Genomic DNA, 18,597 nt, shown 5'->3' on the forward strand with positions numbered 1-18,597 from the left:
AACCACCATAAAAATAATTGCCAGATTATATGAAAAGAGCCTAAAAGAAAACTCTGGGCTTATTGGGTATTGTTATTAATCCTTTTTTTTAATATTATTTTAAAATAGGGGTGCCTGGTTGGCTCAGTTGGTTCGAGTGCCCAACTTCGGCTCAGGTCATGATCTTACAGATTGTGGTTTTGAGCCCTGTGTAGGGCTCTGTGCTGACAGCTCGAAGCCTGGAGCCTGCTTTGGATTCTGTGTCTCCCTCTCTCTCTGCCCCTCCCCCACTCACATTCTGTCCCTATTTCTTGAAAATAAATAAAATGTTAAAAATTTTTTTAAAATTTTTAAAAATTTTTAAATGTTTATTATTTATTTTGGGGGGGGGGCAGAGAGAAAGAGGGACAGAATCCAAAGCAGCTCCAGGCTCTGAGCTGTCAGCACAGAGCCCAATGCAGGGCTCGAACCCACAAACTGTGAGATCATGACCTGAGCCCTGAGCCAAAGTCGAATGTTTAACTGACTGAGCCACCCAGGTGCCTGTTAAAAAAAAATTTTTTAAATGATTTCATGCAAGTGTGATTTTGTAAGAAAATTCTTTAAGCCAATATTTTATAATAATTTCCAAACAGGTATAAAAGTATTATTAGTATACACTGAAAAGACATTAGTTTTGTTAAATTTAGGCAACAGAACAGTGTATCAAGCATGGAAGGTTCCAAAGCTAATTTGGGAGATGCTCAGTATAGTGCTTAAGAACACTAGCTCAGAAGACACACAGCATTTGAATCCCAAATCCACCTTTACTTCTTCACTACTCTGACTAGAGCAAGTGACTTAGTTTTCTTATCTGTAAACTATCTCTTAAAATTGCTGTTATGTGAACGATAAAATATGTTCTAAAAACTGAACACAAGGTTGAAATAGCTACATATTCAGACAATACATTCTCCAGACCTGTGAGAACTGACTACCAATTAAACTTACGTTATCGTTTTAGCAAAGACCCAGGAGCTTGAATTCAGTGAGAAAGGGGAATATGGTTACCTGGAAAGGCAGGCTTTAGTAACTGCACTGTGAAGATTTTCATGAGGGTACTGTGACAGCCGACGAGAAATCCGCAACAGCTGTCTGGTAGATAGTGATGCTGCCAATGACTGGGCCTATCAAAAGACAAGGACAGCCTGATGACAGTCTTGTTTCTACCTGCCGAAAGTCCCTTTAGATGAGTATCAGGGCACAGCTCATTATTCCTGATGGACAAGGCCAGACTTAAAATAAACATGTACTGTTAATGGATTACAAATAAAAATAAACAAAAGCCAATTTACACTTTAAAAATCCTTAAAGAGGGGCGCCTGGGTGGCTCAGTCGGTTAAGCGTCCGGCTTTGGCTCAGGTCATGATCTCGCGGTCCATGGGTTCAAGCCCCGCGTCGGGCTCTGTGCTGACAGCTCAGAGCCTGGAGCCTGTTTCAGATTCTGTGTCTCCCTCTTTCTCTGACCCTCCCCTGTTCATGCTCTCTCTCTGTCTCAAAAATAAATAAATGTTAAAAAAAATTAAAACAAAATCGTTAAAGATAGATTTAAAAAAAATCTATAAAAAGTGTTTATAAGTTAAATTTGACAGAAGTGTTTTCATTGAGCTAAGTGCTGTATACACACGTTTTGGCGGTTGGGGGGGAAGAGGTTGGAGGAAGGAAAGATGTTACATAATACAGTTCACACCTGACTTACAAATAGCTTTTCTGTGCCATGAATTATTTGTTCTTCCCCCCCCCCCGCCCCCGCCTACACAAAGCTGCACTGTTAAGATACCCTGAAAATGCTTAGAACTTTAAGTAAATCGATGGTTTCTAAAAGGGAGAAAAGGAAATGTGGACAGTTCAGGTTGCTGATCACAGAGCTGTCAACCAGTGTTATCACTTGGGTGGCAGCTTGCAGTTTGAAACCCTTTCCCTACACTGTCAGGATAATTTCACTTTTAAAATTAATAGAGCTGCTAGTATAGAAATCAAGACATGTGAGTACCAATAGTATTTGTTGTTGATTTTGAAATTATCTTAGTGGGCAGCATAATATAAAGTTCTTAAGCTTTGGAATCAGACAAATCAGGCTCCCTCCCATGTATTAGCTTGGTGGGTTAGTTAACACCTTAAAGTCTCGGTTTCCTTATCTTTAAGTTGGCGATAATAATGCCTTTACCTTTAAGATTGTTAAGAGGGGTTTAATATCCAAAATCTATAAAGAGCTTATCAAGCTCAACACCCCAAAAAACAAATAATTCAATTAAAAAATGGGCAGAAGACATGAATAGACATTTTTCCAAAGAAGACATCCAGATGGCTAACAGACACATGAGAAGATGCTCAACATCACTCATCATCAGGAAAATACAAATCAAAGCTACAATGAGATACCACCTCACACTGGTCAGAGTGGCTAAAATTAACAACATAGGAAACAACTCTTGGGGAGCATGTGGAGAAAGGGGAACCTTCTTACACTGTTGGTGGGAATGCAAACTGGTGTCGCCACTCTGGAAAACAGTATGGAGGTTCCTCAAAAAGTTAAAAATAGAACTACTCTATGATCCAGCAATTGAACTACCAGATATCTATGCAAAGGATAAAAAAATACTGATTTGAAGGGATACATGAACCCCAATGTCTGTAGCAGCATTATGAACATTAGCCAAAGTATGGAGAGAATGCAAATGTCCACTGACTGATGAATAGATAAAGAAGAGGTGGTGTTTATATTCAATGGAATATTACTCAGCCATAAAAAAGAATGAAATCTTGCCATTTGCAATGCTGTGGATGGAGCTAGAAAGTATAATGTTAAGCAAAATAAGTCAGAGAAAGGCAAATACCATAGGATTTCACTCATTTGTGGAATTTAAGAAACAAAACAGATGAACATGGGGGAAAAAGGCAAATCATAAAATAGATTTTGAACTATAGAGAACAAACTGAGAGTTGCTGGGAGATGGGCAGGAGGATGGGTTAAAAATGAGTAATAGGTAAGTATTACAGAGGGCACTGGTTTTGATGGGCACTGGATGTTATATGTAAGTGATGAATCACTAAATTCTACACCTGAAACTAATATTACACTGTATGTTAACCAACTGGAATTAAAATAAAAACTTGAAAGAACAAAAAAGAAAGAAAAAGGACAAAAGAGAAAATTGTTCTCTTAGCAGAGGTCAGTCACATGGATGCTCAACAAATGTCATCAATTATTATTAAAAGTCAGCCTCTTCAAAATGAAGAAAATCTAACAGGAAGGTGATATGACCTACACTTTAGTATGAATTTAATGTATCAGATTATTACTGGATTTAGATCAGCAGCATTAGGAAACAGCAGTTTTCACTGAAAACCAGAAGAGAGAAGAACTTTTAAAGAACAGGCCAGGGTGAAATGAGGGCACATGTGAGCCCCTAAGGGAACACAGAAGAGGACTCCAAGAAGTGAACAGAGGGTTCAGGATGGATGGTGGTAGGATGCCACAATGCCAGAGACACAGTTTATTTGCTTGTTTCAACACTTCACTTGAGGTGATTTCTGCATGTTCCAAGGAAGAACAAAAGGAAGTGATTTCTCTCCCTTGGGTATTTCACGGCTCCATGAGATGCTGTTATGCTAATACTAGAGTTGTATTTCAGCTACAACATGGGTTAAAGAGTCCTCTGGGGACTAGGTTGGGAGCAAGATCACCATTTACAATGTACCCTTTTTTCTATTAAAAACACATTCGATGTCTCAAAGAACTCATTTGTAAGCAAACATTTGGTTCATCCTTGTTTTCAACAAATTTGCATTCTAGACATGGAGGCAATATTTAAATATAAGAAAGTAGGAATTGCAATTCAAAATAGCATATAATTTAATGCCAAAGCAAGTGAAGCACTTGACAACTGCTATAGGGGCTTAAAATTAAATTGTTCAAGTGGGCAGGAGAAAGGCTATGAACAAAGGCATGAAAGCAAAAGAAACAGAAATCGTGCAGACTGTGAGGAAACCAGCCCAGCTCTATCACAGGGTCTTGCTGGAGAACTTGCTCTTAAGTAACAAAGACCTGGGACTGACCCCTGGAGGAGTTTGGCTTTACCCCGAAAGGCAATAGGACTTCTTTTGTGCACAAAGTGGTAATATGATTTTAGAAAGATTAATCTGGCAGGAGCATGCAAAGTAAGTGAAGGACGGGGGGAACTGAGACAGGAAACAGAAAGCTCCTTCAATGATCTGTCTATAAAATGATGAGGTACTACAGTAAGGTCACTGGCAAAAAGGAGTAGAGAGAAGGAATCAACAACTATTTCAGAGAACTTGGCACCTGATGGATATGAGAAAGAAGGAAGAAGGGAGGATAAGGTTATTTCAGCCAGTATGATTTAAAGTATCAGAAGCCTAATATGATTCAGCAATTCCCATTCTTAACACCTGGGTCCACAAAAATTCCTATTTTCATCATGGAAAATGTATGACTAATGACTCCAACCCGAGCATTCTCATGACAAGAGTCCCAATAAACAGTACAGTAACTTCCTAGTATACAATATTCTAATCTCATCGAAGAATGACATTGAATTCAGGCTTCACATTTCATTCCAGTGATCGGTAAGGACTTTCTAATGAATTTGAAAAACACAAGCTTTCTCAGTTGATAATACTGAAATGCTTTATGAAAACATCCAGTGTCAAAAAAATCAGAACAAAGCTTTATGTTGAGCCATTTAAGTGTTGAATAAAGGGTTTGGTTATTTCTTCTCTCACATTATCAATTAGAAATTGAGAATGCACTTTAATTACAAAATTCCTAACATGTTTAACGTTTATAACATTACATTTCTAAGTGAGTTTCATCTTGCAAAAAAGAATGTGAGGATATGAGCACATTCTCTTAGTTCCCATGGTTATGGAGTTTAAGAGCACACTTCAAGGGTTTTTTGTATTAGCATGATTAGTACCAGTAATTCAGCTTAAAAATATGAAGGTTCTGATCAGAAATTTTTTCAAATAAATTCTCTCTTTTTCCTCTTAAAGAATTATTTCTTTTATGAAAATGTAACATTCTCTGGGAGAGAAAACTCTAGGGACAATGTGTTAATAAATTAGTAATTAGTTGATTAGTCATTTTATTCATTCATTCATCAAACATTTATTAAGTGTCTCTTATGTGCCAGGCACCAGGCTGGGAAACGGGAATAAAAGAATGAACACTGGGGCACCTGGGTGGCTCAGTCGGTAAAGTGTCCAACTTCGGCTCAGGTCATGATCTCACAGTTTGTGGGTTCGAGCCCCGCGTCGGGCTCTGTGCTGACAGCTCAGGGCATGGAGCCTGCTTCAGATTCTGTGTCTCCCTCTCTCTCTGCCTGTCCCCCTACCCCCACTCTCGCTTTGCTCTATCTCTCAAAAATAAATAAATGTAATAAAAAAATTTTTAACTAAAAGAATGAACAAGGAGTTCAAACAGTCGTTGGGGAGATAAAAATAAACAGAGATAGAGCCACCACAGGTCTGTAAGACAATCCTACGTCAAGTGTCATGAAAACAGACTGCAGACTGAGGTTACTTCTGCCTGAGGGGCTGAGAGAGACCTGACGGAACAAGGACCTGCGGGAGAGCAGACAGGGAGAAAGCACATTTTGGGCATCACCTGACGTGGAGGCATCTGGTTATGTGCTGGGCTCAGGAACCAGTAAGAAGAGGAGTGCGGGAGGCCTGAGGGTGCTTCAAGAGAGGCTCTAGAGAGCGAGGCTGAGGAGGGCAGCACACAGCCAAATGGAACTTGGCAGGCATGCATGTTTTAGCGGGTTGTCCTTCAGTCTGTAAGCGGAGAATTCAGCCCTTAACAGTTCAGGAAAGGCCACTCCAGAGATAACAAGGAAGAGTCACTCATTCATTTATTTAATAGATATTTGTTGAGCATCTACTACACAGTAGGCAAATTCCAGATGCTGGGGATACAGCGGGGACCACAACAAAAATCCCTGTCATCCTGGAACATAAATTTGAGTCAGGGAAAACAGACAATTTAAAAAAGTGAGTGAAACATATATTATGTCAAAAGGTTAAGCCTCAGGAGGAACTTGAAAGCCCAAAGAGAGCTGGGAATGAAAAGGGCGGAAAGCGTGATTCTAAATAGAGTGCTTCAGGTTGGCCTCTCTGAAGAGGTGACATCTGAGCAAATCCAAAAGGGGGAGGGGGCAAAGCTACAGTTATCTGGGGAAGAACAATCTAGCCAGAGGAAATGCTGAGTGGCAAGGGCCCTGAGGCAGACACTAGTGGGTTTAAGGAACGAGAAAGAGAATGGTATAGCTGAAAAGAACAAATAAGGAAGCAGAGTTGCAGATGAGGTCCCAGGAGTTATTAGTAGGGGGCCTGTGACAGCTAGAAAATGCTCCCACCCCCTATACCCCAACATACCCACATCCTAATCCCTGGAACCTGTGAATTTTACTTTATATGGCAACGCTGACTTTGTAGACCACATTAAAGACTTTGAGATGAAGAGATTATCCTGGATTATTTGGGTAGCCCCTAAATGCAATCACCGGTATCCTCGTAAAAGGGAGGCTGAGAAAAATCTGACACAGACACACAAAAGAGAAGGTGATGTGAAGATGGAGGCAGAGGTTAAGATAACGAGGCCACAAGTCAAGGAATGCTGGTCACCAGCAGAACTGGAAGAGGCAAGGGACAGATTCTCCCCTTGAGCCCCCGAGGGAGTGTTGCTAATACCTTGATTTCAACTCAGTAATACGCATTCCAAACTTCTGGCATCCGGAACACTGAGAAAATAAATTTCCAGTGTTACAAACCATTTATGGTAATTTGTTAAACAGGCACAGGAAAGTAACACAGGGTCATATTAGGAATGAATTGTTGGTGATGAGGGCAGTCAAAAGGAAATAACGATATTCCAGGAGAAAGATTATGAAACCAAATACCAGGACAATTCTGATAATAGGTAAGAGAATGGATGAGACATCATGATGCTAAATTGATGAGATTTTCTTTCAGGGTAAGTGGAGATAGTGGGAAAGCAAGGAGACAGATTATTAACAAAGTTGGGGGATTAAAAAAGGAAGTAGGAATAGATTTAAAGGGGAAAGACAGTTCAGTTGTATAAGATAGGTTGAATTTACAGCAATCCCAGAGTATCCCATTGAGCAGTGAAAGAAATGAACATTTATTAAGCAGCTACCACGAAAAGGATTCTTCACATACATTTTCATGTTTAATCATTACAACATCCTTATGAAGTAGATGGCACTTCCCATTTTACAGATGAGAGCACCGAGATTCATAGAGTTAGTGACAGTCCTTGATCCTTCCAACATACACAGTGGTTTCCAATGTTTTAAGCATCAAGTCCCTTATTTTTATTCCCCATGTGCCCTGTGTATTTTTTAAGTAGGCTTCATGTCCAGTGTGGGGCTTGAACTCATGACCCTGAGATCAAGACCGGAGCTGAGATCAAGAGTGGGATGCTTAACCAGCTGAGCTACCCAGGTGCCCCCTGTGCCCTGTGTTTTAAAAGGTTTTGCTTACCAAGCTGCATTTATTAAAGAATTAGTTCTCTATTTTTTGCTATTCAAATGCATGTACAGTCACCAATCGTGATTCTGATTGGCATAATATAACCAGGCTTAGGTATTAAAATTCCAGCCCAAAGCCAATAACATTTTCATTAGTCCTTTTATTCCTCTGTGGGAAAATATACAACTTGTTTTGGTCTATTTAAAATATTAACTATTGCTTGAAGACTTCAGATTAAAAACCAATAACCTTTTCATTTCACCCCAGATAGAGCATGAATTATACTGAGTGTATTGGACTTTTGACAGGGGGGAGTTTTTGTAACAGTGCAAAAATGTTTTCAACTGTGAATGCTGAAATAAACGTTAGGCAAGAAATTTTAAAAAGGGTGGGGGAACATAATATGCCACCCCAAAGTATGCCATTTTGACATGTTTATTATTTTGAATTAAAGTTACTTAAGAAACAGTCAGTATGAGAAGGACACTCTGACCCTCCTCTGTCCCCCAAAAGCAGGAAATAAATCTCCCACCTGAAAGGCACCCTCTCTGTCCCAGGAGGGTAGAGCACATCCTTAAAGCCAGAAATAGGGAACAAAGGGCTAAGATGGCAATATAAACAAACTTTGTTACTTTGTCACTAATTTACCATCCCAAGCTCAAACTTTTTGCCTTGTTAATTCTTCACAAGTTTACTGTTTGTCCGAAAGGTATAAAAGCTGCCTGCTTTGGTCATTTCTTTAAGTCTAATATTTTTATAGGGCTCCCGTACATATGACATCAAATTGGGTTTTCTCCTGTTAATCTGTCTCATGTCCATTTAATCATTAGGCTGACCAAAGAACCGGGAAGGAAGGAAGGAAGGAAGGAAGGAAGGAAGGAAGGAAGGAAGGAAGGAAGGAAGGAAGGAAGGAAAGGGAAAGTTTTCTGCCCCTATACCATCCCAAGACGGAAATACAGTTAGAAACAGAGAATCAAGGAGAAAAGCTAGAAGCTGAAGAGAAATATGTTGGCGTTAACATAAGAGGTCGTACTTGAAGCCAAAGGACTAGGTGAGACCACTCAGCACAGGAGACCAGGGTAGCAGAAGTGAAACCCCTAAGAACATTAAGCACTCCTCTAGAGCTACTGGTTTTTGTATGATACCAGCCACGAGTGGCTGGAGCAAATGTTCAAACCACCAAGAGAGTGAAATATATGCACAGGGCAAAGCACAGCATAAGAGATAAAAATACCAGCTTGAAAAATAGATTTTTAAGCATTAAACTCTGAGAACATAAAGCAGCAGCATGTCAACAACGAAAAATCCTATGGGAAAAAGCCCAGACTTACCGTGGGATCTTGTGTCTCTCTGAGTTTGTGTGCAAATGATAACAATCTGTCCAAAGCTTCCTGAGGTATATTTGGGACCTATTTTATGAGAGAATTGAGAAAAGAAAGAAAGAATAAGTTGGGATATCTGATCAATCAACCAGAAATTATGGCTAGTTAGCAAACAATATTAGAATTACATTTTTAGAAAGTCTCTGATGATAGGTAACATGTTTAACTCCTAGCTAAATTTGCTTATTCATTTTCTCTGGACACACTTACACCTCTACTTTCTCTTTAACCATCAGGTAACTGAGGCGAAGTTGCCCTTCATTTACACTTCCATCACCAGGATAAAAGATGAAAGGAGTCGCTCAGTTAAAAACTGGCACAAAATGTGCCCATAAAAAAACTTTTCATAATTATTTCCCTGTTTGTTAGCTTCAGCATGATTTTTTAAATTCTAATTTCAGCATTTTTTCTTACTGAAACCAAACTCCCTCATTTAATCATCATCTTGTATCTACAAAGTGACATAAGGTATCCTTGTACAAAGACTGGATGCTCAAGCTGTTCATTTTTTCAAGGGCTTTTAAACCACACACCTAAGGGGTATAATCAGTTTATCAATGAACTGTGAAGAACAATGGCCCAAATAACACACACTTGTTGCCTGAACTGTAACAATTTAGCATCTGACTCTTGATTTCAGCTCAGGATATACTGTGAGATCACCACATCAGTCTCCGCACTAACACTGCAGATTCTCTCATTTTCTCTCTCTCTCTCTCAAAATAAATAAGCATTTAAAATAAATAAAAATATCACAGAGATGTTAGAACAATGACTGGTATGACGCAACCATTTCAGAAGTAAACTGCTCAGGATTCCTTTGATGATTTTTAAGTGACTGGAACTTGAAAATTCTAAGTTCTTTTCAGTATATACTTTATTTCATTTATTCTTTTAATCAATCCTGTGATATATCCCCAACTTTGGTTGAGTAATTTACCCAAGATCTGGGAGCTAATAAATAGCGGATTTGGCATTTAAAATTTTTTTTTTTTCAACGTTTATTTATTTTTGGGACAGAGAGAGACAGAGAATGAATGGGGGAGGAGCAGAGAGAGAGGGAGACACAGAATCGGAAACAGGCTCCAGGCTCTGAGCCATCAGCCCAGAGCCTGATGCGGGGCTCGAACTCACGGACCGCGAGATCGTGACCTGGCTGAAGTCGGACGCTTAACCGACTGCGCCACCCAGGCGCCCCGGATTTGGCATTTAAAAGCAAGCTGTTTGGGGGCACCTGGGTTAAGTCGTTCATTCGGTTAAGCATCCGACTTCGGCTTAGGTCATGATCTCACAGTTTGTGAGTTCGAGCCCCACATCAGGCTCTGTGCTGACAGCTCAGAGCCTGGAGCCTGCTTCAGATTCTGGATTACATGTCTCCCTCTTCTCTGCCCCTCCCCCATTTGCACTCTGTCTCTCTCTGTCAAAAATAAATAAACATTAAAAAAGAAAAAAAACTTTAAAAGCAAGCTACTTGACTTGAAAGCCTATGCCCTTATTCACCATCATGCTCACAAGACCTAAAATTAATCAGCTCATTCTGGTCTTTCAGAGGGGATGGGTGCATTCATGTATAAAGTTAATTATTCGTGATCTAGAACAACACTGCCCAGGAGGACTTTCTATGATGATGGAAATGTTCTTTACCTATGCTGTCTGACATGGTAAACAGAAGCCCCATATAGTTATTGACCACTTGAAACATGACTGAGAAACTGAACTTTTAAAATTTCTGTAATGTGGCTAGAGCTACACTGAACAGTGAAGTTCTGGAGTTCCACAAGTGTTAAGCACAATACTTGGTTAAGGCAGACACTGAAATAATGCATTATGTATACTGCAAGCCACCAGGTAACTGGTCAGGTAAGTACAGGATATATCACAGTATCGAGGGGAACAGCATTACTTTATATATTCTAAAATCTAAGGAACTAAGATATATTTGGCCTCCCTGTATAGGAACTTAAAATGATCATCTTTGGCTGATTAGAAGAGGAAAAGGAATCCAAATCTGCCTCCATATGAGGAAAGTGGAGAGCTAGCTTACATCCATGGTTCTCAAAGTGTGTTCCCCAGATCAGCAGCATCGGCATCACCTAAGAAATGCCAAGTTCTCGTGTACCACCCCAGACCTAGACACTCAACAATCTGTATTTTATCAGACCCTCCATATGTTTCTGAAAAAATGCTGAAGTATGAGGACCGTTATATCAGGAAATGTGGGAGTAAATGGGAAGAAAAAGCCAGGAATGTCCAACTCTACTCCAGCAGGTGTCAGAGTGCCTTAAAAAAGGAACAGTTGAAGGCCACAGGCTAGAGCTAGCCTCACTCTTACCATTTCCTTAATCACTTGAACTTCTTCACTTTTGGCAAGTGGTTTCATATAATGGAAAAAGAACATGGTTAAGAATTCTGGTCCCAGCCATTGCTGTGTGGTGCTTCCAAAGACAGGGGGTTCTGCCAAGGCGATGATTCTGAAGGAGGGGTGGACAGGAAAAATGGATCTAAGGGGGGGAAAAATAAAACAAACATAATCATTCATATTAGAAATTAGGTCATGGGAGCTAAAGCCTAGGCAGTGATAACCCCATCATGTTGCTGTTAATATAGTCAAAGCTATTATCCAAAGAACAAGCTTTGAAAAAAATCAGGACATCCTAAGAACCTATTATTAACACAAAAAAGAATCACCTACTGTTAAAATATGTTGGATTATTTCCACTGATGGTCTCCATGCCTTGCACAAACCACTGTTTGGGATATGCTGTTACATGTCCAGCAAAATTTCTCCAAAGTCCCTCAGAACAAAATCCCCTCCAATTCACATTCATTACACAGCTTCCTTTTCTTTATTCAAAATCCCCTCAAAATCTCCTGTCTTGCAAGGAGCCCACTCTATGTAAATCGTAGAAAGACCAAGAAGTATGATCCAGGATGAGAAGGCTTTTTACAACACAGAAAATTTAAGCAGCACAGGGGCTGGATTAAATTTAAAATTTGCAATTGACAATAAGAATAGTCTTCAAAAAGTAGAGAAAATTCAACTTTTAGATCATTCACTCTTTTGTCATTTTTTAGGAAATATTGTGATTTCTTTTTAAGTGATCTCTGCTAGGGAATCTGACGATGTAAATATTCTAGGACACACAGAGGAAGAAGATAAGACTCGCCTTGGTTTATGAAATGACTTAGTATGTTTTGGAGAAGGGACTAGACACCCCTTATCATGATCTAATCATGGGGTGATATTGTCAGTTCTTATGAACTATACTCTAAACCCCAGTGGAAATACAACTTTAGAGGGTAGTATCATCCTTGTTATGTGAAAGAAGATCTGAAACTCAAACACCTGCCAAGATCTTCACAAAAACAAAAATATAGGTACATAACTGGCATTTCTCCAGAAATGGAATACTCATTGCCATTAACTGTTATAATAGAAACCAATAGTTAAGTGCTTAGGCGGCTAGAATATCAGGAGGTAGGAAATGTGTGGAGAGAATCAGATAAGTACTCTGAAGATTTCAGATAAGACCATGTCCTCCCAATAAAACAGGTAGGTCCATGGACTCTCTGACCATGTGATCTGTACATTTAGAGGCCACTCCATGATTTGTAAACCAGGGAAAAGCAGTTTTTGGAAATGGTCATATGAGAAAGGTCTAGAGGAATTCATGAAAGCTACCAGATAGCATTTCATTTCTCCAGGTGGGAAAAAAAAAATCCTTATTTACAGATATTCAAGCAGGGCATGGGAATGATCTGTCCAAAGGAGTTGTTCTGGGAAAACAGGAAAGAACAGCAGCATGAACAGTGCCCGGAAGGCCTGAGGATAGCATGATCACTGAGGACCGCCAGCAATTAGACAGTCACAAAAGAGAACCTGGACACAGAGAATCCTGTCATCTAAAAGCTAAAAGGGAAGGTTATTCCATTTGCCACTCCTGCCAAGTGGTTTGCTACAATCCAGAAAACTCCTGCTTCGTGGCCCAACAACAGATGTTGGATTCATCCCTGCTCCTCCTCTTTCCTAGCTGGGACAAAAGAAGGTGGGAGAGACAGAGCTGCTTTTTTGTGCTTTCACTGCACAAAATTAAATCTGCAGATGTAGTTTCTTACTCAAGATAATGAGGGATACTAAATCAGGGAACAAACAAAGCCAAAATCCAACAAGTAAGCCAAAAGAGGAAGTCTAATTTATATCCTTCAACCAAAAGATCAGGAAGCAGGGACCACAGCTGAGCTGTGGGTTTAGTACCAGAAGAGCAATTAACATGAGAACAAGCAACATGAGAGCAAGCTAGGGGGGTTGACTTTAAATAGGTGATGATCATTGCTTGGAACATACATGGTCTGTGGCTTGCTTTTTGGTATTGACTCTAGCTGGGTACACCCAAGTGAGCTGGCCCAATTTAAAGAGTGGCAGTTTCCGAGACTGTTGATGTATCAGGCAGAGAAGTGTATACTGACTATGAAAACAGCCAGCAAACTACTGAATAACAGGATAAGGACCGTTTTGTTGCTAGGTCACCCCAAAGGCTTCCTTACATATAAATAGGTTATATGGAAAGTCATTTCCTGATGATGATAGGATCTCCACCTCTGAAAGCCACTGAGTAGAGTACTCCTAAGGATCTGCCATGTACTTTCGGGTGCTTTAAGACACTGGTGTGTAATACAAAGGCTGAATATGTGGTAAATAGTTGAGAATTAGGAAACAAGCACTATCAAAAGTTAAAACTAAGATTAATGTTCATTTTACTATAATCTAACAACAACAAATAACAAATGAAACTAAAGATATGGCTTGACTGAGATAAATAACTATTTCATAAGAATTAAAGATGAGAAAAGCAAAGTGCTCTTTTAAAAAGATTTCAGGAATAGAAGTATTGGGGTCAAGATGTTTGGGCACATAAGTTGTAGAGAGAAAAGCACTTTCCACTGCTTCTTAGCGATAAGAAGGAATGAAGTATTGATATACATAACAACATGAAAGATCTCAAAATAAGTATGCTGAGTAAAAGAAGTTAGATCAAAAAGAGTATATACTGTGTGATCCCATTTATATAAAGTTCTAGAAAATACAAGAGAAATCAAGTAACTTGAAGCAGAGTCTGAGGGTAGCAGAGGAGGGTGACAAGGGTCAAGAGAGAGGGATTACCAAGAGATCTGAGGATACCCTAGGGTGGTGGTCACAGATGTATTCATTATCCTGACTGTGATGATAGTTTCATAAGTATATATAAATATAAAAATTATCAAACTGTACACTATAAATATTCACAGTTTATTATATGTCATTATATGTCAAAAAAGCTATTCATTTAATAAAAGAAGAAAGACTTCAGTAAAGTCTAATCTTTGGAAGGAAATTATACAGTACATTTTTGTCAAATGTGTATATTGAGGAATTTGAAAGAATGACATAGAAGGTTTTTATAAAGACATTAATCATAAACCAGAAGAGGATCTTGTAACTGGCTTTCTGTACTATAAGACTAGTGCTGAACCTACAGGCTATGTAGTTCTATCTACAGCCCATATTTCACCTTTTTTTTCCCGATGCAATGTAGCAAACTGCATGGGCACATTTCTTGCTCATCTTTATGGCACACGAGGTCTAGGGTGGTACTTGGATGACAGCAGATGCTAAATAACTAAATAAATATATTACTGTTGTTAAGAACCATCACAGCAAGAAACTTTTTGAAGACCTCTGATGGCAAGGACAATGGAGGTAACTGATAAGGACTGAGAATAATGATTTTCTACCCAAAAGCAGAGCAGCTCATCTAAATGAATTAATTTGTTAGAGAAGGTGCATCCTCTGTATCAAAAAGACAAAACCACAACATACAATAATAATTAGATTCTTTATAGACACAGAGTTTAGAACTTTTCCTTGACCATAAAAAAAAAAAAAAAAAAACGGTAATTTTTCAAAATCAGAATCTGCTGAGAATCAAACACAAAGACGTGGGCAGAAAATCCTGGGTCTATCTTGAATTTTAAAATTTACATGGCCTACATTGCTACTAAAAAGATGCTGAGGTTTCTGGGGAGGCGGAGAGAATGCTGAGATCCTACCTATCTTCTAACACAGGAGTAAAAATAAAAGGGTCTAGAGAAGCTAATCTATCAAGGATTACACCCAACGTCCAGTTATGGTTCAATACCGATCTAGAAAAACTGGAGACTGTAAACCATTTTTGATGTTCACTCATAATTAATACTAATAAAATATTCAATAAAAATGCAAAACACCAGACTATATATAATTATAACTGAGACTAGGCCACTAATCTTTACTGCTTCCCTGAGATAACCATAAGCCCTTTCTTGGCAAAACAAACTATTAGTAATGCACAGAAACTCTCAGCCCCCTCATCTAGGCTCTGACCGATGGCAGGAAGGGACATATTTAGCAGCTTATAGTATTTGTACTCTCCCTTTCCCCAAAGAAGTTTTTCTCATCAAAGGAAGCAATTCTATTTTGGTCCGTGTTTCCTGTGAGAAATGCAGGCATGGTGTCTGATGTGCGTGGCCATCATGCTATTTCTAACCACCACGTCCACTGTATTCTTGGTGTCTTGAAGCAAGGGAAGGAAAGTTGCTAACATTTCTTACACCATATTTAAGAGCACATTAGCTATGTAGTTACTTGCGGACAATGCCTGCAGAGCATTCAGATCAAGACATATGATCTTCATGAAGAATTAGAATTAGAATACAACAGAGGTCAGCAAAGGAGTCAAGTACAATTCTTTAGAAACTGGGTTTCACACTATGAAGTTGACAGGCACAGTAACCCACTGCTAGTAGCTGTTAAATACTAGGCACTGTGGTATCAGAAACATTTGCTAGCTCAGAAGGTTGTCTAAAACTGGATTAATGGAATTACCTTTACCTTAAGTTTCCTAGAATTTATACTAGGTTAAGATTTACTCACTTGCCCAAAAACATTTGCTAAGTGGTCTACTATGTGCCAGGTGCTGTGACGTTAGAGACAAAGAGATGAAGTACAGAGCAACAATGTCCTGGCAACATTCAAGTCCTGGGTTGCAGTTATTTCCTGAGGTCCAACTGCATCCTTGCCTCTCCTTTGAACACATGATTTGCAAAAATTTAAGGTTTTTTTGTTACCTGTAACTAAAGAAGTCTTGCTAAACACAAATATGAAAATTGGTCCTATCTGAAAAGAGACAGGTATCCAAATTTATCAAACTGGGTCCGGAGGCAAAGACGCTCTTAAATCTGCCTTCCCTTCATTCTACATTGACTTTTCCTCTATCTCAAAATCCCCCAAGGAAACAAAGCATTCATAGCTGAGTTTGTTTAAAGGCTATCAGATATAATAATGATTTCACTGAACTTCAAGTCTGTGCTTAGGTAAAGAAATAAAGGGATAGATGATTCAGACACTGAGTTTCTCATATAGAGTTCAAATACTAACGCCAAGAGTAACATGTTAGATATGCACAGCATATAGGATCAACTCACACTAGATAATGGGTCATATGACTTATAGGAACAACTCATGAAATAAATCAATTTCCTCACTGAGTACAAATTTCCCACTTTATACTATGCTGTATTCTTTTTGGTCAAACTGTCCTCTTCCTACCTAATAAACACAGGCTTGAAAGAAATACTGTCAATGGCATTAACATACTATAACCTACCCTATTATAACCTATTATGACCCTAAAAGAGAACATATTTATTCTCAGTAAGACAAAAATGGGCCACAAAATTAAATCAAGTTTAGCCAGGAAAAGATAAAGAAATTTACTAACAATCCACATCCATCAGAGTGAAGAAGATTCTGTAACATGACTCTTTAGCAATGAAATAGAGAAAAACTGTTTATGTTCATAAGAAAATAAATAGCATGTTTCTCAGGCCAAAAAACAAACAAACAAAAAAAACAAAACACAAAACAAAACAAAACAAAACAAAAAAGGAGGAATACTGATAAGGAAAGGAATTAGGATTTCAACTCGTAGAAATATTTCAGACAGAGAAGTATCAACTCCTAGACATTTTGCCCCTGAAAAGTCAATGAAGTCCTGACAAACTGGCCGAACACAAGAGAGAAAATTAAAAGTTCAGCCCAAGAGGTTCAACACCTAACAGATGAAAGTTGCAGAAGGAGAAACCGGAGGAAATGGGCAAGTGGGAGTGGACAGAGATCTAGCATGACATTTGTGCTGTAAGTATGAAGGACAGCAGGTCCAGATTAGGGCTAGTCAGGACGCACTACGAAAGAAAAGATGGAAACCTGATAAAAGCCTGATGTGCCTGCACACGCCGAGAGGAGATTTAGACAAGAGGGGAAATACCTGGAATGAAAAAGTGATAAATACATGGAAAACAGGGTCACTTCCTCCTCTGTGTTCCCATAGCATTATTGTAGAGATCTCTGTTCTAACATTTAAAAGCTGCATTGTAATGGGCACCTGGGGGCTCAGTTGGTTAAGCATCTGACTCTTGGTTTTAGCTCAGGGCATGATCTCACAGTTTGTGAGTTTGAGCCCCACATTAGGCACCATGCTGACAGCGCAGAGCCTCCCTGGGATTCTCTCTCTCCCTCTCTCTCTGCCCCTCCCCTGCTTGCTCTGTCTCTCTCTCAAAAATAAATTAAAAAAAAAAAAAAAGCTGCATTGTAATTATTTACCTACATATCTGCCTCTCTTCATATGTATACAATCGCTAACTCTAGGAAAAACAAAATGTATGCAAGACAGGAAAAACAACTGTATTTTACTAAATGACTCGACTGTATACAGTCCTTATACTGTGATAATAATGCAGACATTGAGTGAAGTTCTAAATACTGCAAGATAAAGAAGTATCAATGAAAGCACATTATGATATTGCAATAGTGATGTATGGGGACAGATAGTATCTACCCACGCTTGTGGTGAACACAGCATAATATGGAAACTTGTGGAATCACTATGTTGGATACCTGAAACTAATGTAACATTGTGTGTCAACGGTACTACAAAAAAAAAAAAAAAAGTATATTATTTAGTGATATGGAGGTAAGTACCTTGAAGAAACAGCTCAGAGTAGAAGTAGTCGTCTCTGGGGTGTGGGAAATGGGAAAGTGTCTGAGGACTGATGAGAGGGGACTGGTATTTTTCGTCAGATGCCTTGAAAAACTATCTGGCTCAAGTTTCATGCATGGTTAACAATGACACAAAATTCAAACAAAAATAAAAAGTAAATGACAGAAACCAAGCAACACTCTTAAGACTTGTTTCCACCTACTCGGAGAAACCTCTTGAGATAGAACTGAGCCTGGTTTGTATTCATGGGAGTGATGAAAATCAATAGTGATGAAGATAGGACACTTTGAGAAGGAAGTCCTACTGACCAGTCTGAGCCACAACCTCAACATGATGTACAGGGCCACTCTGTTCCTGAAATGGTTTTCATTTGTAAAACCGCTTGTGACCATCAGGGAGAACTTGGGTCCTTCTCAGGAAACAGGGCTGTCATTTCCTGGACATTTGACTACAAATACAAATGTTCCTGAAGTCCTAAGGGAGCCTGACAAGCAGGCTTGCTACTGCCCCACTGTTTTGATCCAGCTCCCTGAAAATACAAAATACAAAAGGTATGAAATGAGAGGAATGTTTAAAACTTACCTCCCTAGACACTCAAACTATTCACT

At 39.1% G+C, this 18,597-nt stretch overlaps 1 protein-coding gene across 2 annotated transcripts in view; it reads right to left on the reverse strand.

Moving 5' to 3' along the window:
* The window catches only part of VWA8 (von Willebrand factor A domain containing 8), a 364,304-nt gene that overhangs the window by 218,784 nt on the left and 126,923 nt on the right, over positions 1–18,597 (reverse strand). For both annotated transcript variants that reach the window (XM_086711392.1, XM_086711387.1), the window contains 3 exons: positions 11,248–11,416; positions 8,865–8,942; positions 1,030–1,145 (listed from right to left, as the gene is read on the reverse strand). In XM_086711392.1, the coding sequence (XP_086567518.1) occupies positions 1,030–1,145; positions 8,865–8,942; positions 11,248–11,416 (363 nt within the window). The remainder of the gene's footprint in view (positions 1–1,029; positions 1,146–8,864; positions 8,943–11,247; positions 11,417–18,597) is intronic.

Source organism: Puma concolor, chromosome A1 (genome assembly GCF_028749965.1).
Source record: "Puma concolor isolate L17-30 chromosome A1, mPumCon1.1.hap2, whole genome shotgun sequence".
Classification (NCBI taxonomy): domain Eukaryota; kingdom Metazoa; phylum Chordata; class Mammalia; order Carnivora; family Felidae; genus Puma; species Puma concolor.